The sequence below is a fragment of the Geospiza fortis genome, unplaced genomic scaffold (genome assembly GCF_000277835.1).
Source record: "Geospiza fortis unplaced genomic scaffold, GeoFor_1.0 scaffold111, whole genome shotgun sequence".
Lineage (NCBI taxonomy): Eukaryota > Metazoa > Chordata > Aves > Passeriformes > Thraupidae > Geospiza > Geospiza fortis.
This window is the reverse complement of record NW_005054321.1, coordinates 5,595,871-5,620,565: the sequence shown is the minus strand read 5'-3', so window position 1 is coordinate 5,620,565 and position 24,695 is coordinate 5,595,871. Positions and strand designations below refer to the sequence as shown.

Sequence of the window (24,695 nt, the reverse complement as noted above, 5' to 3'; positions counted from 1 at the left end):
GCAGCTCTGCCTTTTTGTAGTCACAAAGTTGCTGGGGTTGTGAAGCTTGATGGAGTCTAACATTTGAGCTTTTTTCCATGCTGTCCTTAAAATGCATAGGAAAATGTGTGTCATTAAATGAGTCCAAACAGGACATTTGTCTGCAACCCTGTTGTATGAACTCGTTTTTTTTGTCATACTTTATAATCACCTTATCATTGACCTAGAAGTGTAAAGCTGTGTTATGGTTGAATACTGAATCTTCAGTTAATTGTTTAAAATGTTGCAGTACTTCAGCTCAAAGGCTGTAATAATTTTTTAAGTCAAAACAAACAAAACAAAACAAAACAAAAATAAAAACCAGAAAAGCTTCCTTAATGAAAAAAATTAATTTCCAATTTACTTTCTAAAAGTTTTTTTTTCCATTCAGATCTGAACTTTCTTTCTGTGGTGGCAGCCTTAGTGTTGAAATATGCTAATACCAGGAAAGCCAAGGATGAAACTGACTCACCTGTGTGATACAGCATAATTTTGGAAGAGAACTGAGACTCAATGGCCCTGAAAGTTTGTGGCAGGGATGAATGCTGTATGACAAGCAGATGTTTTCTTTTAATGGGGTGAATTTTTTTTTCCACATCCTTGATGCTATTGATTATCTTTCATCAGGTAATTTTAGATTTGAAAGGTTCTGATTACAGCTGGTCTTACCAGACTCCTCCATCCTCTCCCAGTACTACAATGTCCAGAAAATCTAGTGTTTGCAGGTAAGTCAATTGGTAATATTTATTTTTAACCTGTTTGGGGGCAAAGGGAAGCAAGTTCAGATTGTGAAATGGATTTGTATACATTCTTAAATCTTAAATAACAAGTCTTAGTGCAACAGTACCTCATGGTCTTTACTCATTTAAGTATGTGCTGGGGGTATTAAAAAGGATGGGCATGACTGAACAACTTTTGAACTCAACACAACTTGGAGATGCTTTTGATTCAGTTCTCTTGAATCCATTTTGGATCAAAGAGTAGATTATACTGATCTAAACTCTTGAGATTGTCCATTCATACTTTCCTTTTCTGTTTTTCATGTGATGACTTTTTAGATTATTCTAAGTAGCTGTTACTAATCAGTAAGTTAAACTATTTGAAAAGGGGAAAAACATCCTTGACAATTGCCCTATCAATCTGGTAGATGGAAATGCTTTTTTGATACAAGTTTTTTTGACTGTTTAATGCTGTCTAATGCTGTCCTGAAATATGTTGAAACACTGGATTCTGTCTATGCTTTCTCTGTAAAAACTGTTTTCTCTCATAAAACAGTTTATTAGCATGTTGCCCCCATATCCTGATGTCCACATTTACTCTTTCCTTTTACTGAAAAGGAAGATACCCTGTTGTGTATTCTGCTCAACACCTCTCGAGCTGCTCTCAAATGATTACCTTTCAGTTTGCTTTATGAGCTATGTACTGCAGGTTCCCTGTGTATGAGCAAAGTTACCTACAGCATGTCAGAGCAAGTGAACACAACTTCTATGCACCTACTTGTCTCTGCATGCAGATATATATAAAAAAGTCAGTATTTTATATATATATATATGAAAATGTGTATATTTAGAGCAATGAGCACAGGCTTAAAGATGCAATATCCTGAAGCTATAAAAGAAAATGGCAAAAAAACCCCCAAAAATTCATCATCCCTTCCTAATCAAATTCATCTTCTATGGTAAAACCTGTATGGCACAGACTGACGTGTGTGGGTAAAACAAAGCAGAGCTCCTCTTGCTCTGCTCCCTGCTGACTTGCAGGGTGTGTGTAGGTGGTGTTGGCGCACAGGAGGTGCAGCCTCACCTGTGTATCCTTTAGAGCCATCCTTAGGGCAGGCTGCTGCCAGTGCAGGGAGCTGCCATCAGATTGCTGCATCCTGCTAGTCCTGCTCAGCCACCTCAGCCGGAAATTCCCAAGCTCCCCCATTGTGGCTGGCATGTATGGATTCTAAGGATTAAAAATCAGTCTCTTCCTTTGAAAAATCACTTTGGTTTGTTTTAATGGATATTAATTTTGGGGTTTCATTCTCTGGTTGTCCTTGTTACTGACTAAAGCTCCGTACCCAGTGGCTTGGCTTCACTCCATGTGCTGTCATGTGTTTTTATCTAGTAGGAAGCCTTCAAGTGAGCAAAACGTGTCCCAGGTACTCTGAAGTGTGGGGGTTTGGTGGTGCTTTCAGAAGTCTCACACTGTCCTGCTGGCTGTCTGCAGCAGCATGCCTAGAGGCAGACTTTTAGATGAACTCCAGTGTCTTTGGTCCCCCTGCTAGAAATGCCATTGACAATCTGGTCCAGCTGTGAGTCAGAAATAGGAGAACCATCAGCAGACACTTTCTGAGCAAGTGCCATGCTCAGGGAGGGCATGTAGCAACTCCTTCATCCCTAACCTGAGTTTGAAGTCTGAGTGGTTAAGATTTGATCATTTGAATGACACTCAAGATAAAATGCCATTTTCTCTCTCATCACCAGGGATACTGCAGCTGCTTATGGTTCTTCACTGATATATATGTGCATATATATATATATATATTTAATTTGTCAACGTTTTTCTTTTCTGGTTTATGCTGCTGCCTGTTGCTAGAGACATGTGGAATGTTAATTGTACTGTATATGGGTCTCTCCCCACCCCACCCTTGTGTCTTTTCCTCTCCCCTTTCCTTTCTGTGTTCCTTTTGTCTCTCACAGCAGTCTGAACAGCGTTAACAGTAGTGATTCCCGCTCCAGTGGCTCGCACTCGCACTCACCTAGTTCACACTATCGCTATCGCAGCTCCAATCTGCCTCAGCAGGCACCCATGAGGCTGTCCAGTGTGTCCTCCCATGATTCTGGATTCATGTCCCAGGATGCTTTCCAGTCCAAATCGCCATCCCCCATGCCACCAGAAGCACCTAACCAGGTACGTGCAAGCATGAGAACACAATCCTGAGTGTGAGCTGCAATCTCTAACTCAGCTCACCTTTCAGGACAAGGATCTGGTGTGGTTTTGGGGTACCTGGAGTCAGTTTAAACATTGAGGGTAAGCGTTGTCTCAGTGCATTTCATTTATCCAAAAGTTGGGCCTCTAGCTGGAGTGATTTAAGCTGCTTTGGCATAAATGACTCCATGTCGCTCTTGGGCTGTACAGTTTTCCCTCTGGTCCTGGAGGGAGCCTAGATGCCTAACTTTGAGATAAATACAGACAACCAAGAGCAAGAAGACCCACCTTATAGAGGGAATAATATTCATTTTACCCACTGAAGTTGCCACTTAATATCCTGCACAGGTTGTAAATGGTTAATACCTGATGGCTCTTTGCTGTTTAATGGGCAAATACTGATGCCAGAACATCCTTTCGACAGCCATAGTACCGGTACTGGTGCCTTTGGCATTAGAGAGACTTCTTTAATTCCTCCTCTGCAATGGGTCTGGGATACTCTAAATGCTACCAGCATTATCATATGGAATTTGATTTGCCATTTTTTATGACACCCATTTCTGTGGATAGACTTGAATTTTGGACTCTCAATTGAAGACCTTGCAGAAATAAGGTTTCTGCATGAAAATGGGAGGTATTATTAGTTCCTTATGGGACTCATAAGAAATGAGGTTTTGCGCAGTCATATATTATAACATCCTGAAGCCAGTCAGATGGAGAGGATTTCACTACAAATATAAATAAACTTGCCCTGAGCAGTTTTGGGTCTGCAGAAGGAAGCTGCTACTCTATTTGTTCATGGCATCCTTCCTCTGAAAACTCACTGGCCATCTGCAGGCAGAGGTTTGCAATGCTCTGTGGCCTATATCTTTCAGCTCCTGAATTCTCTTTGCTGTTTTTTTGGTTTTTTTTTTTAAGAAATCACACAGCAACTGTAATATTTTTAATCAAGGCTGAATTGCCTTTTCACATTATAAATCCCATTGAAAATTTTACCTACAAACTGAAAAGGACCTAGTATCCTGTTGTTGAATATTACTTTAATACACCCTGAGGTCACTGGAGAAAAACTGTTTTTTACTTCAAAAATGTACTTGCACTCCTTTTTACATGTTGGGGAGTAGGTAGTTTTTAAGGCATGGCTGGGGAGTGTTAATCCTCATAGTCAGCAAGTGTTAGTGGTTATCAAGTGTCACCTGCCCATGGAAACTACCCTAGACCACCTTTGATAGCGCACAGACCCTTGCCTTCTGCAGAACTTTTAGTAAGTAGTACCCTCAGAGAAATTTTTAAAGTATCATCCAAAACAACACTGGTCCATTTAGGCTTGGAACACGTTCTCAAGGGAAACTCAATGGTTTTAAAATTTGTTTCCTTCTTTCATTTTAATAGAAATGCTTTCTTTTCAAACGATACCTCTTCTGTCCCCAGTCTGGACACAGCAGCTTTTTTTTATAGATGACATCCTGAAGAACTTTGTGCACACTAATAAAATGAATGTTTTGTTTAGATTGGCTATGGCTAACCTAAGTGAAATGCAAAAAAGTAAATGAGCAATAATAAAGTAAACTGGAATAGTAACAAGGTAAGGAAGTTGACTTTTAAGATACATACATCAGTTACACATGCTAGCATCATCTTTGGTTTTCATAGTATCCACTGCACCTGCGTAAGAGGGCAGTAATCCACATGATGATGCTGTGTTTGCAGACAAGGATCTAAATTTGCAATTGCTGTTAGCATGAAAAAAAACCAACACCTCTCTTTGCAAATTCCCCTGTTAAGCAGAGGAGAGAACTTAGGCTGGTATCAGGTGGCAGAACATCCTGAAAGTCGATGGGAGTCACTCTGATTTACACCAGCTAAGTTCATATGCTTTCACTTCATTTTAGAAACTCTCCATAAGGTTGCAAACTTATCCAAGCATCCCTTGAGCTTTTCATGAGCTGTAGAAGGCTGCAGCAGTGTGACAAGTGTAGTGTGTTGGTATAACTAATAGGTATGTGCTCTGTATGTCTCTGGTTCTGTTTACCTTTACAGAGGAAAAGGTAACAGATCATTGCCTGGCTGCTTCATCTTTGCTTAAGTGTCTTGCTTTGTATGTTCAGCACTCAGTAAATTGTGTGTGTTGTGCTGACAGGTGACTGTGAGCTGAGCAGGAGCTGTTCAGTGGGCAGCATCACCCCGTGTTGTGTGTCTCTAACCAACTGACAGATCTCCTGGGGCTGTGCTTGGTGCTGGGTGGGGGGTGGCTGCTGCTCTGTCTCAAGCACTGATGATATTGTTTCTGGTAGTGACACTGAGAAGGCAGAAAAGCAAGCTCTGAAACCAGCAAAGGAGAATAAAAGCTGTATATTTTGTGCAGGTGATGGTTTGCTGGCTACATGCTGTGGCATATGTTGGATCAACAAAGTCCTTTTTCATTTAATAATGAGTTTTAGAAAAAAAAGCAGAAGGGAGCCATGTATAGTTCCCATATTATAGGAATGTGAATATATGAGTTCTGTGAAGCTATTATGTGTATAAGCTTGCCTATATTTTAGGCAAGCAAGTGTCACTGAAAACTAAATTGAATTTCCTCAAAATCACAGATCGGGAGTGGGGAGTTGGTGGGAATCTCAAACTAAGAGTAACTGGAGATTGAAACGAGATACAGACCATACCAGAAGAGAGATGTCTGACAAAATGAAGATTGCTTTCCAGCCTGTAGTTGGTAGTAAGAGTAGTAAGTCTTTACTGTTATCACACTTAGCATAGAGGATAGGAAAAAGAGCAATTACAAAACCAGACTGCTCTTTCACTGCTGTGTGAGGAGCACCTGTCTGCTGTTGCTGGGAGTAAAAGTGTTAGCCTGTAGCACATGGCTGTACATGAGGGAAAGTCACTGTAAAAGGCTTTAATCCTAATTAAAGTGGTACATTTGGGTATAGCTGAACAGCTGGAAGAGCATCACCGATCTCTTTCTGGAGTGGAATAGTTGGTTTAAATGCCAGGTGTAAGGTCAGGCATGGCCAGCATTGCCCATGACACACAGTGACCTCCTACAAAGCCCTTCTGACAGAGCTGCTGGAAGCACAGAGTGGCTCCTGGATGGGCATTGGATGTGGCTGCTGCTGCTTGCCCTGTGTGGTAGACAAACTGAGGCCTGGGAGTACCTGTGATCACATGGTGTGATAGGAGTATAGTGATGTTTGATCCAGGGCATGATAATAGGATCCACTGGATTTGAACTGAACGTGTAGGAGTTGGATTTTACAGGCTGTTTGTGACTTCATGGAGATGAAAGCAAAGGGAGAGAAAGAAGTAGGTGAAGATAAAAATGTTGATGTGTTGTCAGACAGCAGAGAGATAATTCTTTATTGCTAGAATGATCTGGAAAGCACTTTCTCTAAACAGTGGAGAGAAACGGAATGTGAAGTTGCTTCTACATGTACAGGTTATAAAGCTGCAGAGTCTGCTTTTGAGTAGATTCCATTGCTTGAAATAGCTGCAAGTTAGAATAGGGAAAATATATTGTTACAGCTGTTCAGTTTTCCATTTAAATTAAGAAATGCTTCCAAATCAGACCTTAAAAGAAACCCCAAAACAGAACAAAAAACCCACCAAAAGTGAACAAACAAACCAAAAATCAAGTTCAAACTGAAACCCATCTGTAACTTATCACCAGATATTTGTTTCTTCTAAAATTACTTTTATAAGTTGCTTCGCAATAATTTGTCCCTGACTAGAAAGATAAATACAGAGATATTGATCTAGAGTCAATAGAGGCAGATTCCTGGGAATTAGACAAATTCAGGAAGTGACCTTGAGTCAGTATCCAGAGCTTTTCTAAAAGTAGCTGAGCCCATCTTCCACTGACTCTAGAGGGACATCGGACCACGCTCATCATTAGGATTTGGTCTCCTGGGAAATCCTTGTCCAGGAATCTCTGTCTCCTGTTTGAGAACAGGAGAGGGTTAAGAAAGCAATGCCATGGTTGAATGCAAAACATAGCAAACAAAGGATGCAAGTAATCCAAGATAAGCATGGTCCTGTTATAGGTTAGTAGGACGGCAGATGGAAAATATAATTGTACAGTCCAGTAGCTCAGAAAATCTTTTTTTTTATATCCCCGCTGGCACTTATACATACCACACCAAGTAGTGGGACACTATCCATGGCTCATCTGAGAGACCAGAGACCAAGCTACACTTGTACAAATGTACATTTGGGGCACTGCTTGTCACTGCAGAGCATAAAGCTTTAGCTTTATACTGTTAATTTTAAGCTTTTTCTCAGAAGAGATAATTTTAGAACAGAGCAGAACTGCCATTATCGCAGCTGTGGGAAAACAAACAGCTTAAATGGAAGAACTGATTTTAAAAATTAATCAAACAAAACAGTCATTTTAAAAAAGGAATCTACTAAAACAAGGTGAAAAAGATCAGATAGTCAGATTTCTCACACCATGGGCTGGGGAGTAGAAATTGGTCTGCCCTGTGTGTGTGCTCCCAGGAGAGGGTGTGCCAAGGCTTGTGCATCTAGAGCAAGCACTGCAAAGTCTGGAGACTCCTTGCCCAAGCAGCAGTTGCGCAGTTTCTGTTTTCAGTCCCTAATGTACTTTATGGTAAGAAGGGAAGTCTGTGCTTCCCACATCTAAATGCAGCCATTCAGGACTGGCTCTCCAGTCTGACCTGAGCATCCTTTGACCTGCTGCCAGTCATGTTTTCCTTGTGCTTTTCCTTCAGGAGTTCAGTATTCTTCTGCTCCCCTCTCCATTGTTGGAATCCTTTTTTAGCAAGACCAGAGATTCCCTTTCTCTGTGCCTTGCAAGTTTCTGAAGATGAGGAGACCCTGTTTCTATACCACCACCTCTTGCATTTCCATCAGCTCCCAGGATGTTTTCCCCATGGCATCTTGGTTCAGCCTCTGTCCAGCTCTTCTTGCTGAAAACGGACACACTGGATTAGTGGGAGAGTTCTTTTTGTCACCTTTTTTTCACTTTGGAGGAGTCATTTTATTGTAAAAATAAGTTCACCAAATCCAATCTTTTTTTTCTGCCAATACTTTGCATCTTCAGAATCTGCATTTTTGACCTTTTTAAATGCATCTTTGTTGGTAATAAACTTAATTTATGAGCTCTTTCTACCATTCCTTGACAAAACCTTGTGAAATTTCTGTCTTGTAAACACAAATAGTGTATTAAATGTAAATTCCCAAGTTCTTACTTGTCGCCCCTGGGGCATCTGTAGAAAACAAGGTAGCATGGGAGATGCCATGCTTGGCATTCAGACCCTTCCTATCTCTCCTGCCATGTGCAGAGCATGCAGACCCTGGAGGGTCATTCAGGCCATAAATAGGAGGTTTCAGAAAAAAAATGTCTGTAATTGCATTTTTCTATCTTGATTTTTGGCCTGACTAAACCATAACAGTAGTATGAGTATTCTCCTGAGGCTTCTTTTGCTGAGGTACCTGGAATGTCAGGCAGAACTCTGGAGTTTAGTGTAAAAGCTAGTTTTCTATAATGTATTTTTCTCTAGGGATAGAGGCAAAAGTCTCATCTCCATTCAGTGCACCATGGTTATGACTGATGGCAGAGTCAACTGCAGCTCATCTTCGTCAGTATTCTTATATTTAGAGGCTTTTTTCCTGTAAAAGGAGTTGCATTAAATCAAGAATGTGACAAGTTCCACTAAATATCATGCCACTGCATCATCAGGTACACCACTTTTACTGCTGCCCTTAACAGCTATGTGTCATTTGTTGCTGTTCCCTCTGATTGTACCTTCACCTCAACTCTTCCTGCACTTTGAATACAAGCCTTGTTAGCTGAGCAGACTTTTACCCTAAGCACATTTGACAGGTCACCTTCAGATCATCTCATGTCAGCATAGGGTGGCATGAGTGTTATTTCTATAAAATACTCCATCACTCTACATGCTTTTTAAAATTTTAGCAGCCTTTGCAAAATTTCACTGAAATCACAGTTTACCAGTAAGCTCAAGATGCTGATACTGTGTTGACTTCTCAGCTGCCCCGGCAGCCTTCACCAAAATCCTTATGGTGACAGTGTTCCATCCTGGGAGACCTGCATTTCCTTCTACCCAGGTGCTGGCTGTAATTACCCATCTATAGCTCCTGGTGAGTAGTGAGACAACTTGTGGGTTTTAGAAGAAATTGCTGCCCTACACTGCCTCATATCCAGCTGGCCTTCTATTGCAAACTCACTCCAGATCTTACCTAAGGTTAAATGGGGAATTCTACTTCAGGTGAGATTTCCCTTCCTCTGCAACATGTAGTTCCTTGAAATTGCTGTCTTTGCTACACAAACTGGATACAGCCACACATTCTCTCTGCTGTCATAAAACACATTAGATAGACTTCTTTCACAGGTCCTTGGATTCTAACGGGTGAATTGGTCTTGCTAGTGTTGAATTTCTGAGTGAATAGAGAGCTCAGTACTGCCCTGACACATCTGCCAGTATTTGTGACCATGTCCAAGCTCTCAGTTGGACCTGGACACACATCCCCACAGAGGGGATGCCACTTCAAGGGGGAGATGTGGAAGAGCATTGTAGTTGGTAAAATGGTGCATGTGGTTATTCACCTTGGCCTTTGTGCAGTTGAATTAGATGCTGTTGTAGAGGTCTGACAGCAACAAAGGTACATAAAGGTGTACACTGAAAATTGGAGAAGTTCCTAGGTAGGAGCAACATGTTTGATGTGTTCAGTGGACACTGCATTTTCCTTGACTCTCCATCGAAGTCCCTGGTATTTTCTGCCTCAGCTGTTAGGAGAAGGCAGGTGGCAAGCACATGCCAGCACTTGTGCCCTCAGCAGAGTGCATGTACCTTCCTGCTGGCTGCTGGGCAGGAGGGTTTGAGTCAGAGTGCTTTTGGTGCATGCATCCTACCTGCAGAGGCACATGCATACAGGTCATGCACTTTGGAAACCTCCAGTTTTGGTAAGTATCACTTCTTTCTCTGTTCCATAATACTTGAACTCAGATGAGCTTTTCACAAGCACTTTTGCAGATCCGAATGTACGAGAACTTGTGAATGTGACATTTGCTACTCCATGTTTTAAATCTAAACTTTGTGTCTTTGAAGTACTGATGATCTGCTTTTCTGTATAAATCAGTTGTCTCAGTATATTGCATGTTTGGACCACAGGTGCCCTCAGGGCCCTCAGCTTCTTGCTCTGAGACAGCAGCAGAATTGAGATGCTGAAATTGCAATGAGGAGTTGAGGTCTCTGCCTCAATTCCCTCATTCCTAAGCAGTGTGGCAAGTTCTTGCATTAAGCAAATGGCTTCTTTTTTTTTCATAGATTTCATGAACATTAGCAATAGTTTTGAGCAGTTTCTAATTGATCTTTAAAATCCTAACCCTTTGCTTCTCTCATCCTTCCCTCTCCTGTGTGTCTCTGTGTATGTGCTTTTTGTCTTTTTGTTTGTGATTTTTTTTTCTTTTCTGGTGGCTTGTGTATCCTTTCCCTGCATTGCGGTGCTGTTTTATGCTGCAGAACTCGTCCAGCTCTGCCTCTTCAGAAGCCTCTGAAACCTGCCAGTCAGTGAGCGAGTGCAGTTCCCCCACCTCAGTCAGCTCAGGCTCCACCATGGGGGCTTGGGCCTCCACAGATAAGGTGAAAATCTTTGTCTCCAAGACGTACAAACCTACTAGCTCGTTATCCAAACCCTGCAACATTTCGACAAAACCTCCATGCATGGGATGCAGCCAGGATTCCTCTTTGTGGGGATGAGACCAGGAGCTGCTGCACGCTCCCTTAGATGTCAATATGTTTGAATAAAAACCACAATTACCTTTGAACTAGCTACTGGGAGAAGCTACAAACTGGGCATTTTACAGAGGTGATTTTCTAAGAAAGGTAATTTTCCAGCTTTTCTACTCAAAGAGATTGTGGAATGCTGCCCAAATCCAGCTGGTTGCCTGACCAAAAGCACCTTGCCCAGGTTGTGCTGTTTGTGGCTTCTCCCATCTCTCCCATTAGGTAGCATACTTTACACTAATTAATGGTTAGGGGTTTTTTTTACCAAAAAGGAAAGCAAAATACACATGGTTAGAATAAATTACATGGGATACTCTACTAAATTACATGGGAGACTCTAAACTGGGGGAGGAAGTGATAGCAGTCTCCTTTCTCATCTGGTAAATCCTTGCTGTTGGTTTTTGTTGTTTTGTTCTTCCATATCATCACACAGCCAGAACACATCATGTTTGAAGGCTTTATGCTTTTCCTCTCTGTCCAGCTACACTACAGACTAAATACCACCAATGCAAATGGCTTCAGGATTGGAAAAGTTCTGTTTCCATGTCCAGAGTCTGCGGGGTACCTAAATTGCAAAAGCTTTTTCAGTGTGCTGCTTTCATGGACAGGAGGAAAAGCTGCTCAGCCTGGAGACAATGACTGCTAGATGGATGCCTGAAATTTGTTGTAGATAACAGTTTTCAGGTGATTTCACTTTTCACACGCATTGTATCAATTTTCTGTTTTTTATTTGCAGCAAATTGAAGAATTTCCTTTCTTTTGTTTTAAGATACAGAGATTTTCTCCCTAGAACATCAGTCACAGTGTATTTTTGTGTTCATCCTGTTTATATTAATTTCTCTGTTTTTGTTTTTTTTTTATTTGTTTCATTTCCAGTTGTCTAATGGGTTTTATCACTGTAGTTTATCAAGTGACCCATCCGTAGCTTCAGTTGGTGCAGGTCCTTTCCCTCATTTCCCGCCTGTCTCCCGCGCGTGGACTCGGGCTCCCTCAGCCCTCCTTCCAGACTACGTTCATTATTACACCATTGGGCCAGGCATGTTGCCATCATCTAAGATCCCTAGCTGGAAGGTTTGTGTTCCTTTTGTTGTGGCAGTCCTCACCTCCTCATCCCAACAGCATGCACACGGCAGTTGTTGCTCCCTTTCGGTCCGTGTAATTCCTGGGTGATTTGCTCTGTTTGATATCACTCTGAATGGGCACTGCATGGTGAAAATCACACCTAAAATCTGGTTATGGGTATTTCTGAATGACCTTGTGCATTCTGGCACCAACTGAAACATACCAAAGCTGACAACATCTAGGTAGGAAGGAATAATTTAGCTCTGAAACATTGGTGAAAACACCTGGGCTCTATTCAGGGGGGAGAAAAACTTATTTAGCATGGTCAAAATGCTCACTTGAGCAGGGAAGGGCATCCAGTTGTTTCAGTGGGACCATACATTGGACACCCTGATGTTCTCCCTGTGGCTGTAGGCAGGCCCACTCTCCTAGATCCAGCTGGAGTGGTTTAAGAAGGTGCTCAGCACCAGGTAAACCCAAGTGGTGACTGAAGCTTTACTGCCACAGTCTGGATGTACTCACCCAGCTCGTTTTGCTCTCTTGGGGAGAACACCAAAAAAGAGTGCAGTATCTTCTCTCAGTTGCTCCAGCTGGATCTGCAGGGATTTTACTTGGCATCAAAACATGTCTGCTCTGCTAGAGCCTGAAAGTTCATCCCTGCCAGGTGGCTCCCCTGGGAGACTCTGCCCTAGAGCAAAGGCAAAAGGTCTCTTGTCTGTTGCTCTGGATCCTCAGCAAGGCTGATGTGCAGTCAACAGTAGCTGTGCAGATTTTAAGTGCTTGTGGATGTTTGTGTAATACTGCATATGCACCACAGGACCCATGTATACACATCTAAATTGAGATAACTTGTTACAGATGCCCCTACTCTCTCCAGCAGCTGGAGACTGTTGGGATACATTCAGGGTGGCCACAGTGGTCCTGGGTCTTCAGGGTCATTTGTTGTGTCTCTGCTAGAAACTCTCTGCCAATATATTTCACAACAAAACACTTTGAGATCAGAGACACAGCTGTGAAGGCAAAGCAGAGTTTCACATGAGTTAACAAAATCAATACCTGTCTGTCCAAGGGGGTCTGTCAGTTCAGCAGCCTTGCACTTCTGATTTCTTGGACTGAGACACCTCAAGAAACCCACAGTGTGGTCTTGGTCCATCATTAATTGTCTATCAGAAGGCTGTGGGAGGCTGCCCAGCAGGCAGCTGGGAGGGTGTGGGGCCCATTCTCATGCACTAGTTGTTCCTTTCATTTTTAAAGCAGCCTTTGTCTCAGTGAAGGAAAACTTTTAGGATTGGGATTGCCCCTGGAGCAGCTGGTGTTGGGAGGCTGCTGCTTAGCACTGGTTCTGCATCCCAGCACAGGGCCTGGATCAGTCAAGCTCTTTGTGGCAGTGTGTGGGTTCTGCACACCCTCAGGACTTTGCTTAATAGAGCCCCAAGTGAATACAGCCCTCATGGCCTGAGGAATTTCTGTTTCAAATTCAGCACCAATAATTCAGAGTGAGGTTAGTCTTTGTTCAGTACAGACTATCATTATAAACTAGATTTCAGTTAGTAAGTAAACTGAGAGATAACTCACAGTAACTTGTTCCACTAATGTATATGAAAAATCTGTTCAAGCCTAATTTTTCAGAACTGAAGACATCTGCAACAGCATGTAATACTAGAGAACCTGTGTATATCTGGAACAGTTTCATCACTGATTGGACATTTATCTGTATCTTCTGCTGTGTGACAGTGATTTTTGTGCTCAAAATTCTGAAAATGTAGGCTTTGACACCATGGAATTTCATTTAGATAAAACTATAGTATCAAAATGTTAAATACCTTCATAGAAGAACATTTAGGTAGAATGGGAAATTTAGATTCCTTTTAATAAAGGAAATAGGTTTAATAAATGAGGATTTTTAATATCCTCAAAATTAATTTCTCACCTTATTCAGAAAGGCATATCCAGTTTGACACACAATCCGTTGCATTAAGATTGCACTGTTGCATAGTTTTGCCTGTGGTTGAGCACAGTTCCTGATGGAGGCTGTCCCTAACGAGCTGGTTTCCCCAGGACTGGGCCAAGCCGGGCCCGTACGATCAGCCCGTGGTGAACACGCTGCAGCGCCGCAAGGACAAGCGCGAGCCCGACGCCAACGGAGCCGCTCCGAGCGGAGCCCCCGCCGCCCCCGAGGAGCCACAGAGACCTCGGAGCATGACAGTGTCAGCTGCCACAAGGGTGAAGCTCTCATTTCACATACCCTCTTTGTGCAAAGGAAATGGCCATGCTGGCTTTATGTTGTGTTTATCTGGGAAGTGGTGCCGGTGTGGTCGGTGGGAATCATGCAGGCAGGAGGGAATGCACCATTGGGCACTGACTTTCAAAGAGCAATGTACTCCAAAGAAGCATCTGTTCCTATGCCCAAGCAAATGGCTGGGCTCAGTCCTGTTGGATTATGATGGTGACAAGCTCTGATGGGGAGGAGAGCTAGTTAAAAGTGGGTGAAGGTGACTGACCCTTTCAGGTGTAACGAGTCTCTCTCCTGTGTGTAAGCAGCAGGGTGAGGAGATGGAGGCCTGTGAGGAGCTGGCACTTGCTCTGTCCAGAGGGCTGCAGTTGGACACCCAGAGGAGCAGTCGGGATTCCTTGCAGTGCTCCAGTGGCTACAGCACCCAGACAACAACTCCATGCTGTTCAGAGGACACCATCCCATCTCAAGGTACCCATTCAGGAGATGTTCCTTTCTAGAGCATTCCCACCCTGGCCATCACACACTCACCCCATGGTGCAAAGAGCAGCTATCCTTTGCTGGCTTTGTAGTCAGCTGGGGAGGAAGGCTGGTATTGCTGTTAGGAAGATTTTTCCAGCTTGGAATGCAGCCTGGATTGATTAACTACACAGAAACCTGCACTGCTGCATAGTGTACTGAACAATTGTATTTTCTTGTGCACTGCTTCAATGAGTTTCAGCCTAAGGATGCCACCATTTTAAAGAGGATCCTGGAATTGTAAATGACACTGGTATTGCATCCAATACTTCTTGGGTCCTTTCTGAACTATTGTCTCAGCAAATGCACACTCATGAGCTTTGCTGTCTTCCAACAGCATTCTCAATCTGCTCTTGGTTTCCCTTGGTGATTTTTTATTTTCCTGCCTAAGCAGAAATGTTGTAATTGGAAAAAGACTCCATTGGAGACTTAGGCGTAGCTAGGAAGCTGCAGTAAGGTGTTGGGGTTTGTACCCTGTTTCAGAACCAGCAGCAAGCTGAGAGAGACCAGGCTTGGTGTTTGCAGTTCAAACCTTGTTTCCTCAGCACTTACATGGAGAGGAAGGAACCCAGTGCAATTACTAAAGCTGAGGCTGAGTTTTCAGAGCTGACAGCAGGGATTTACTTTGTTTGCAAAATAAACAAGTTTGCTGCTGAAATTACTGCTACACAGTCCCCTGAACCCACTTGCCTAATCTAAAGTACATTTTCCAAGTATTTCTATCTACAAGTGGTGGCACGTGGCTTGTAGGTTTTGGTATCTTCATGTTGGTGACAAATATGGAGCTTGTTCTCTTTCACAAGAGCCATGGGGCCCCTGCAGCTGTAGGATTGGTCTGCTGTGATGCCTTCAGGCGTCAAATCTTGGTCACAGAACCTTGGACTTTCTTCCTTCTAGAGGTGGAAACTCCCTTCGTTCTTACTGACTCCAGACTTTTTGGTTACCTATCCGTACTTCAGACTTACTGACATGACTCAGCTGTCTGCTCCAGCTTGATCCTAACTCTGTCTTTTGGCATCAGTTTCAGATTATGATTATTTCTCTGTGAGTGGTGACCAGGAGGCAGAACAACAGGAGTTTGACAAATCTTCCACCATCCCAAGAAACAGTGACATTAGCCAGTCCTATCGCAGAATGTTTCAAACCAAGCGTCCTGCTTCCACCGCAGGTCTGCCAACCACGCTGGGACCGGTCATGGCCACCCCCGGCGTCGCCACCATCCGACGGACGCCCTCCACCAAGCCCTCGGTCCGGCGCGGCACCATCGGCGGAGGCCCCATTCCCATCAAGACGCCGGTGATCCCCGTCAAAACGCCAACCGTCCCCGATATCCCGGGGGGGCTGCCCGGTGCCCTCGCTGGGACAGAAGAGTGCCCCGAGCAAAGCCTGGAGTCTCCAGCAGCAGGAGAGGGCGGGCAGGCTGTCACCAGCATGCCCTCATGGAGCGGGCAGGCAGCTGTCAACCCTCCGGCGTCGGGCCAGAGAGCGGGCGCTGCCGAGGAGCAGAGGCAGGCGGTGCCTGAGGGCGAGGAGGGCGAGCGTGATGGGATCAGCAGCCTGGCACCCGCGGGGCCTGCGGAGCTGGAGCCCGGCGAGCTGAGCCCCGGCGATGCCCCGCAGGGGGAGGATATGCTCAACGCCATCCGGCGCGGCGTCAAGCTGAAGAAGACGACCACGAACGATCGCTCTGCGCCTCGTATTTCCTAGGAGAGGAGAAGCTGCCAGACTACTGAACGCCGAGGAGGAACTGTGAGAAAACGTATCTGTCTCTATCCATTCCAATCTGTAATCAGTGATTTTTTTAAGATACTCGGTAACAGACGGTCTGAAAGTACTCTGAAAGAGAAAACAAATGAAAGAGCATAGTAAGACATAATCTTCAGTGGTGTTTTAATTTGTAAATATCAATGATTTTGTTTCTGCATTTTTTTGATCTAAGTTACACTTTTAATTTTTTCTGAAGGTGCCAAATCCCATTTACCTTTTTTATAACTCTCTTTGTAAAGTTTTAAATCATAGAAGAAAAAAAAAATTGTCGAGTAGTTAACTTCAGCAAATGAATTTAATGAAAATTTGGCTTTTTTGCAAGCTTTTGTAGAGCGCCTTGTAATAGTGAGGTTAAAAAATAGAACAATGGGACTTATTACAGTTCAAGTCAAGCTATATGGAACGGATCGTCATTTAAGTATTTAAAAAAGTTTGAAAAGCAGGAATAAAAATTGACAATAAAGCAATATATAATGCAAGGAAGAAACCTGCAGTTGGTAGAGTTATTGGGGGGTAGTGGGGGAGGGAGATGCCATCAAAATAGCAGATGCTGTTGCACAAAAGTAGCCTAGTAGGATGAATTACTAGTAGCTTCATGGTAAATGCATCAGAATAAGCCATATTGGATTGCAGTGTTTTGTTTCTGTAGGGTGTTTTAAAAACTGGGTTTTTCCACATTTCTTTTTTGACTGCACAGCAGCAACTCTCAGTCACATGCATGCAGCCTTAACTGTGTAGGCTTGGTTCTTCCACTTTCACGTTTTGTTCCGCTCATCCTTCCGCTGAATACAAACAAGGACAACAGGCTTAAGGCAGTTATAAATGTGAAAACATTTGTAAAATGCAAGCAGGGAGTTCTTAAATGTTATCAAAATGCCTTTTTCTGACTGTGCCCAGCAGGCTGGGCACCTTAGAAAGCCCAACTATTTTGAGAAAACACTTAAAAATTTGGCAGGCAAAACCAGCTTGTGATCTAATAAACTGCGAATGTTTCTTTCCAATACAGGGGCTTGTTTTTCTTAACTTCTTTTAAATGGCAGTTGATTGGCTTTTCTTAAATACCGAAAAGAAAAGGGTTGAGGGGTGGGGGGTGGGGGGTGATACTGGCTTTTTGATAATACAGGGAGTCTGACCACTGTAATCTCTTTTTTTGTACTTTTAAGTAATGTTTTTTGGAATGCTGTTGATAGAATCATTAAGAGTTGGATTTTTTCCTTAAAATAAAAGTAAGTTATTGCTGCAATACCCGTCTCCTAAAGCTGACAGAAATGTGCAGACCCCTTGGCATGACACGTGTTCCAGTCAAGACAATCCAGAAGGATGCTGTCTGCCCAGACTTGCGGATCCGGGATTGGTCAAAAATGCACCAAATAACACGTAAGGGGCTGGTTTCCACCACACACTGCAGATTTCTGTTGGCTCTAGACTTGCCTACATGACCTCTTATGCTTTAATACATAACTGCATTGGATGTGAAACTTCTAGTAACTGTGTAGTCACTGTGTTCTATATGACATTTTACACTGCTGTGCTTGCTGAACTTTTTTTTTGTTATGGCTTAAAAGCAAAAAAAAAAAGCATGATTCTTAGAAAATATTAAACCTTCCTTTCTTTGAAAAACAAGCTCCTTATTACAGAATATAATAAACAGTAGTGCCTGTGGTGTAGCCCACCAATCTTGATACAGTAGCTGATGCATTGTGCAAATGAGGCTTTGAGATGGTTTTTGCATAAACAAAAACTGTTAGGAGATAATCTCAATAGTTAAAAGTGTTATTTAAACCTTTGAAATAAATGGATGTAACTGTACCCAAGTACAGCTTTTCACTTGTTTAGTTCTTAAACGTTAGTATAATCAGTAAAATTTAATATAAAATGTTGCCAAATTCAATGTAGAAAGAATGTGACAAAACACTTTGGATAGTTCTATTGTTTGTGTTTTTGCATATTGTAAAAGCAGTGTCACAGCTGAAAAATAAATTGTTTCTAATGGTAAATTATTGTGGTTTAGTTGCTAGTTTGTACTGAGAGTTGACCTCTCCCTGTGCAGTTTTTTGTTCCAAACTGGTATAAATAATTGCTGTAAGTGTGTCTCCCTTCTACATTGTAATGATTGCTTAAGCCTACATTATAAATAAAGAACTGCTGAAAAACTCCCATATTTTGCTTCTTAAAGACTTTTTGCTTCCAGAGCATTGGATATCAATGGTGCCTTTCAAGGTCATGCAGGTTCCATCTGCGTGTAATAGAAGCAAGAGAGAATTAAAAACCAAGTAAATAAAATTGCATAAAGCTGTGTTTTACTGATGGGCACTAGCAGGGTAGCAGCAGTGGAGCAGAAGTGCAGGTGCTAATGATGGAAATTCCCATTAAATAGTAACAGATGACATTTCCCTGCGCCTCACTGTTGTTACCTGGGCAGGAAGCACAGATGACTTTGCATTTTTGTGCATCCACCTCAGTGCTGGACCACAGTTCCTTAAGCCAGAGGAGGAAAATTGCTGCTGTCAACGCTGCCCATGCTACAGCTAGAATTTATCAAACACAACATCAGCACCATCTCCCACGGCTCCCCCTGAATATTTTATTTTGTTCAGCTTTCTCAGCATTGAAAGCAGAAAGGGGAGGATGTTGTTCCCTGTTGGAGTTGTCACACAATAGCCTGGTTTCTTTGCCACTGCAATGATTTTATTTTTATCTAAAGGTATCCATTTGTTACTGCACTGGGCTTATGAGGCCAGGTTCAGGTAGCAGGGGGCTGCTGGAGTGGCTTCTGTGAGAAGCTGCCAGAAGCTTCCCCCATGTCTGAAAGAGCCAATGCCAGCTCCAGGATGGACCCACCACTGGCCATGGCTGAGCCCAACAGTGACGGTGGTACCACCTCTGGGATAAAAGATTTAAGAAAAAAATTGCTGTGGGACAGCAATAGCAGGTGGGGAGAGGAGTGAGAATATGTGGGGGAAACAGCCCTGCATGCACCCAGGTTCTGAGGAAGGAGGGGCAGGAGCTACTCCAGGTGCTAGAGCAGAGATTCCCCTGCAGGTGATGCAGCTGTGCCCCTGCAGCCCATGGAGGTCCAAGGGGGAGCAGAGATCCACCTGCAGCCCATGCTGGAACAGGTGGATGCTCAAAGGAGGCTGAGGGCCCACGGAAGCCTGTGCTGGAGTAGGCTCCTGGCAGAACCTCTGGAACCCTGCAGAGAGGAGCTCATGCCCTTAGGTCAGTTTGGGTCAGTTGTCCTGAGTCCTGACTGTCCCTTCCCAAGATCTTTCCCACTCCCAGTACACTGGTGAGGGGGATGCCAAGTGGACACCCTGGATGCTGTGGAGCACTGGTGTGCTCTTAACATCTTCCCAGGACTATGAGGGCTGCTCTGTGTAAAGTTAACCCATCTCATCCCAATACAGTCAGGAAGATGTTAAAGGAAAAACCAGTGTGGTTTGGCTAGAAATGTCTCCAAAAGGATCATGGTTTGATTCCCCCTTCTCTCTGTGGCTGTATTTGAAGTACTGCTGAGCATCTTGTCTCACTCAGGTGTCAGTGCTTTGCTCCGCTGTTTCAATACTGAAGGCACTTGTTCCAGGTGACAGCTACAGCCTGAGATGTGGCATGTGCTGAACAGCTGTGCTGGAAGAGGACACACCTCAATTCCACCACTACTTTTGACTAACAGCACAGAGAACAGATCCTGCTTCTTGGCAGGAATGAAAATTTCAGCTGTGGAATATGTAAAGCTGTTTTTCTGGAGTTTTATTTTCAAAATTCATACCTATTTTAGCATGCAGACTTACTGGAAAGGAGCAGATTAAAAGTTTATAAAAATCAACCAGATTAAAGCCTTATTCCTAAACTACATATGTTTTGCTCTTAGAAGAGCTGAAGCTTTACCATCTTTTGTTCAATTGGGGTTCAGAGAAATCACAGAATCACAGAATCACAGAATTTCTAGGTTGGAAGAGACCTTTAAGATCATCGAGTCCAACCCATCTTCTAACACCTCAACTAGATCATGGCACCAAGTGCCAGATCCAGCCTTTTTTTAAACAATATTAATCTTTAGGCTTAAACATGGGCACAGTCAAGTAACTTCTGTAAAATGGAAGTCAGATTAGGCAATCTACATCTCCTAGCCCTAAAAACAGGAAAACAGATGAAGGGCCAGGTTTTCCTATGAGCTTTTGCTCAGTGGCTGTATTGCATCTGTTCTCTCACAGGGCAGTTACTGGAAGTGTAAGCAGAACTTCCCCTGTGTTGTACCAGTGCTTTGGGAATGTGAGCAGAAGCAAACAGCTTTTTGTCCCCACTTCAGTGTGTCACACTGCCAGAACCATTTGTGACCCGGGAATGGGCACACAACAGCCACAATCCTCAGCAGCATGGTAACTGATACAGCTCAGTGGTTATCTGGGGTTCAGTTAATGTGGGGATCAACCTTCCTCTGGTGCTCTACAGCACTGGTATCCATGCCATGAGGAAAGCACCATGCTGTAAATGAAGTTTGTGTCTTGTGAGATTTGATACAAAAGTGAAAAATGCAGCAAAGAGCCTAAGGAGGAGGGAAGGGAGGGAAAGATGTCTTTATCCTGCAGAAAGGTCAGAAATACCCTCATTACAAGAGCACCCAAAGCCCATGTCTGCTGCTGGCTGTATCTTCAACTCCAGCTTTAACACTTGCCTGTATTTAGTACCACATTCCAAGTTATGGGGCTGATCTGAACTGCCTGCACAAGCTGGCAGTGAAGTTTCAGTGTGTCAGAGAAGAGCAGTGTGCCAGAAAACAGCTTTTCTGTTACTTTATTTGGCTTTATTCTATTACTCTGAGGAGTAAGTGGTCACTGAGGTGCCACCTGCCTGCAGCACAGACTGCTGCCATCCACACCCAAGGCGCTCTCACATGGGCTGTTCACGAGGTCGAGTGACATGATGCCACCACATGGGGGGCAGATGCCCTTCCTTACGAGCTGGAGGCAAAGCTTCAGTTTTTGGACCATCAGATGGAGTTTCTTCTTGTAATTGCTTAACCTAGAAGACAAGACACACAACTGCTTTAGCACATTAACACACACTTCCATGTTCAGTGCCCAGGCAATGAGCAAAACGAAGAACCACTGGTTCTTCTCTATTTCCACAGAGAAGAATCAATGGTAACACCTTTGGCTGACAGGTTTCACATTTCCCAACTTTAACTTCCACTCAGTAATCACTGTAGGCTCATACTACCTAATTAAGAAGGAATTTCTAGGAGCAAGAAGTGATTTACATGAGAAATTTCACTTAAAAGGTCATTATTTCCATGTAGTTCACATCTACCATGACTCTCTCGAACAGGCTGAATTGTGCTGCTTTGGAAGCTGACAAATAATTCCAAGGCTGGACCAAGTGTCTCTGGAGTGCCTCTGCAGTCAGTAAATAGGAGACTTCTGTTCCTGCATGTCACCTGTGAGCAGCCCCTCACAGGCTTTTAATACATATTTCTTGAAGCAGCACAAGTGTCACGTTCCATACAATCCAACTGAATCAAAGGACTGTTCAAAGAACACCAACTTCTTCCAACCAGCTCTCAGTTCAGGATGGCCCAGAAATTGATCTCAATGCCCAACTGATGACCACTGCAGCACATCACCTTCAAAGGCGTAACCAGAAAGTGTCAGAGCTCCACAGCAGCAGAAGAGGAATTCTCTGGTTGTTAGTCTCCTTTCATCCCACCTTGGATTTTCTTTTCCCCCACAAAACTGCTGTAACAGCTTCGTACTAACTGACAAAAGGCTGCAGGTCCAGCTTTAACTTCAAACTCCCTTCACAACCCTCCAGACACTGTAACAAATGTGTAGGTTGTACAAATGTTGTAGCTCATTTTAGGTTGTTTCACACTGACAAGGACTCCAGCACTGAAGAGTCTGAGACTGCAGTAGGCATTCAGTAATTTTTCCAAGAACACATCTGTGCCACACAGGATACCTGTGTGCTAAAGAGACTTTCCTTTGCATAGAGCAAGCACTGACCTCTCTTTCCCAGCTTTCCCTCTGCAGCTTCTTCCACTGCTCTCGTTTGGCAAAGTAATCAGGGTACATTGCCTTCTCAGAAGGGTGCCAGAAATCCAAGCACCATTCAGGAATCTGTTGAAGAAATATATGATTTAAAATACTATTTTTTATACATGAAATCACATTTGTACACACATGCAGAAGAATGAAACACAAAGGCTGAAGCCAGTTGTACTCCTACGTTTTTTTCCCATTCTGAAGTACTACATGAAAACAACATTCAAGAGCTGCTTGACTATCTCAAGGCACATGGCAGAGGGCAGAACTTCACACGTTATCCTGACCCACAGGAAGACATCACAGTGACTTGCTTAAATCACAGCATTCCAAAACAAGTCTCAGATCGTCTCAGTTTACTCTAAACTTCTCAAAATAATTCCATCTGGTGGAGGAGAAGATCTGATTTCTTCCCTTCCTTCTCTCAAAGGCAGCAGGTTAGAGGAACCCTTCTCTCCAACTACTGATTTATTTTACTTGACAAAGACAGAACATTACAGCTCATTTCTGCTTATCTAGAACTACTAAGAAATGAACAGTTTCTTAGGCCTTTAAGATCTTGAAAATGTTCTGACCTCTAAGACATTCTGAAAAGGGAAAAAAAACAAAATTTAGAATTTTGCAGTGATTTTAAAAAAATCAAATTGTTTACATTTTAAATAGAGGAACACTGATTAAAAGACAAAATCCCACCAAAAAACCCAATTAAAAAAAAAACCAAGTTGCTCCAGTACTATCATACATTTAGTGATATTCACACTTTTCTCTCCTGCTGTGATTCTCATGACAGAACAAACCTTTGACTGAATGAAAATAGCACAGCTGCTGAAGTAATATCCATCCACAGCAAGCTTCAATTAAAACCACCAATCAGCCCGAGTTCTAAAAACTACATTTTGGAGCAGCATCCACAATGGACAGTCACTGATACAAAAACCAGCCCAAGCCTTGTGACAGTCATTTTGTTAAGACAGTTTTAGCCCATCAAACTAGGAAAAGAAAGCATAACCCAATCTGTGTTTCTGTATGAAGACTAATATTGACAATTTATTGCTCAGCTGCCTTTTTTTCTGTCCACACTCTCTGTGACTATTATCTCTACTACTGCTCAGGCCCTTGACCTTGGCACCAGTTTAAATAAGTTCTTCTCTTCTCTTTTCACTCATATATTCTTTATTCTTCCCCTGATAAATCTATGTCATACTTTTCTTTTTCCATGGCTTAATATGCAAAAAGATCTGACCAGATCCAGTCTTGTGCCAGCACTTTTTTCAAATTTGGGAGGAAATGGGTGCAGGCAGTCTCTAGGTCAGTATTAACTTCTAATGCCTTAAAAAGATGATGCCAAAAAAGCAAAGTCCCTGTGTTCTTCTATGGAACTTTTGCTCCTAAATAAAACAATCTTGATGGTCAATAGCTGTAGAAGTGCCTTAAAGAGTCTAAACATAAGGCTTCTATTTCCAGGCAGTGCTGCTCTCACACAGCAGCACACAAACTGCACAATCTGGCACTGCAGCACATGAAGGGAAATGGAAACTTGTACCATTACTCAAATGCTGGAAGAACCATGGGACTGAGTGAAGGGAAGTTCCCACAGCCAAGGTGACACCTGAGCTGACCAGGGAAACCAAGGCTGTGCTCGGGAGGCAGCAGAGCTCCGTGGGCACTGCTCACTTCCCCAGCTCCAGCCCTCTCCTGCACCAGCCTGACCCGCTTGGCAAAAGACCAGATAATTATCCTCAGAAAAAAATCCCAAGAGAATAAGTAGCAATGTTCAAACTGATGAAGAAGCTCCATTTTCAGGAACCAGAGCAGCTCCTCCCACATAAGCAGCAAGATGTTCATGGAGCAGTGAAGCGACCCTGCTGAGCCAAGCTGCGGCCCTGCCCACGTCAAGTGACACAAAACAGGAGCAAAGCCAGCGCAGGAGCGCCCAGCAGGAGCGGCTGGGAGTCCCTCGTCACCTTGTCCCTTGTCTCACCTTGTACATCTCGTATCGCTCGTACGCAACGCCCCCGGGGGAGTCGGCAAAGATGTACGGCTGTGGGTGCTGACTGGCCCAGAACTCCTCCTCGCCGGCCTTCAGCAGCTCGGTGGCTTTCACCATGTCCTTCACATCCTTGTTCTTATCGAAGCGGTCCCTCAGGAGGCAGGCGAAGTAGCGGTACTTGTCCCTACGGACAGAGGTCACGCACAGTGAGGAGGAAAACAAACACCCCCACCCCGGGCCCAGCCAGTGCAGAGCTGACAGCCCCGATGTGAGGCCGGCCAGCGCTCCCGGCTCCCCTCGCCCTCACCGATGGATGCACCAGGACTCGAGGTGCCGCAGAGATTTCTTGTACAGCCGCAGCACCTTCTGCTGGTGCGTCAGGTAGG

General features: G+C 43.5%; 2 protein-coding genes across 12 annotated transcripts in view; both read left to right on the top strand.

The window, feature by feature from the left end:
* The window catches only part of MTSS1 (MTSS I-BAR domain containing 1), a 126,231-nt gene extending 107,792 nt beyond the window's left edge, over positions 1–18,439 (top strand). For 2 of the 11 annotated variants that reach the window (XM_031056754.1, XM_031056758.1), the window contains 7 exons: positions 646–743; positions 2,703–2,913; positions 10,434–10,553; positions 11,574–11,768; positions 13,818–13,982; positions 14,301–14,463; positions 15,533–16,249. In XM_031056754.1, the coding sequence (XP_030912614.1) occupies positions 646–743; positions 2,703–2,913; positions 10,434–10,553; positions 11,574–11,768; positions 13,818–13,982; positions 14,301–14,463; positions 15,533–16,218 (1,638 nt within the window). In that variant the 3' untranslated portion in view covers positions 16,219–16,249. Of the gene's footprint in view, positions 1–645; positions 744–2,702; positions 2,914–10,433; positions 10,554–11,573; positions 11,769–13,817; positions 13,983–14,300; positions 14,464–15,532 lie in introns of all 11 variants that reach the window. The other 9 variants (XM_005420711.2, XM_014306882.1, XM_014306883.1 and 6 more) reach the window with 6 other exon arrangements.
* A 6,179-nt stretch (positions 18,440–24,618) lies between these two features.
* The window catches only part of TATDN1 (TatD DNase domain containing 1), a 16,726-nt gene continuing 16,649 nt past the window's right edge, over positions 24,619–24,695 (top strand). The window contains exon 1 of the mRNA XM_014306886.2: positions 24,619–24,690. Coding sequence (XP_014162361.2) covers positions 24,619–24,690 — 72 coding nt within the window. The remainder of the gene's footprint in view (positions 24,691–24,695) is intronic.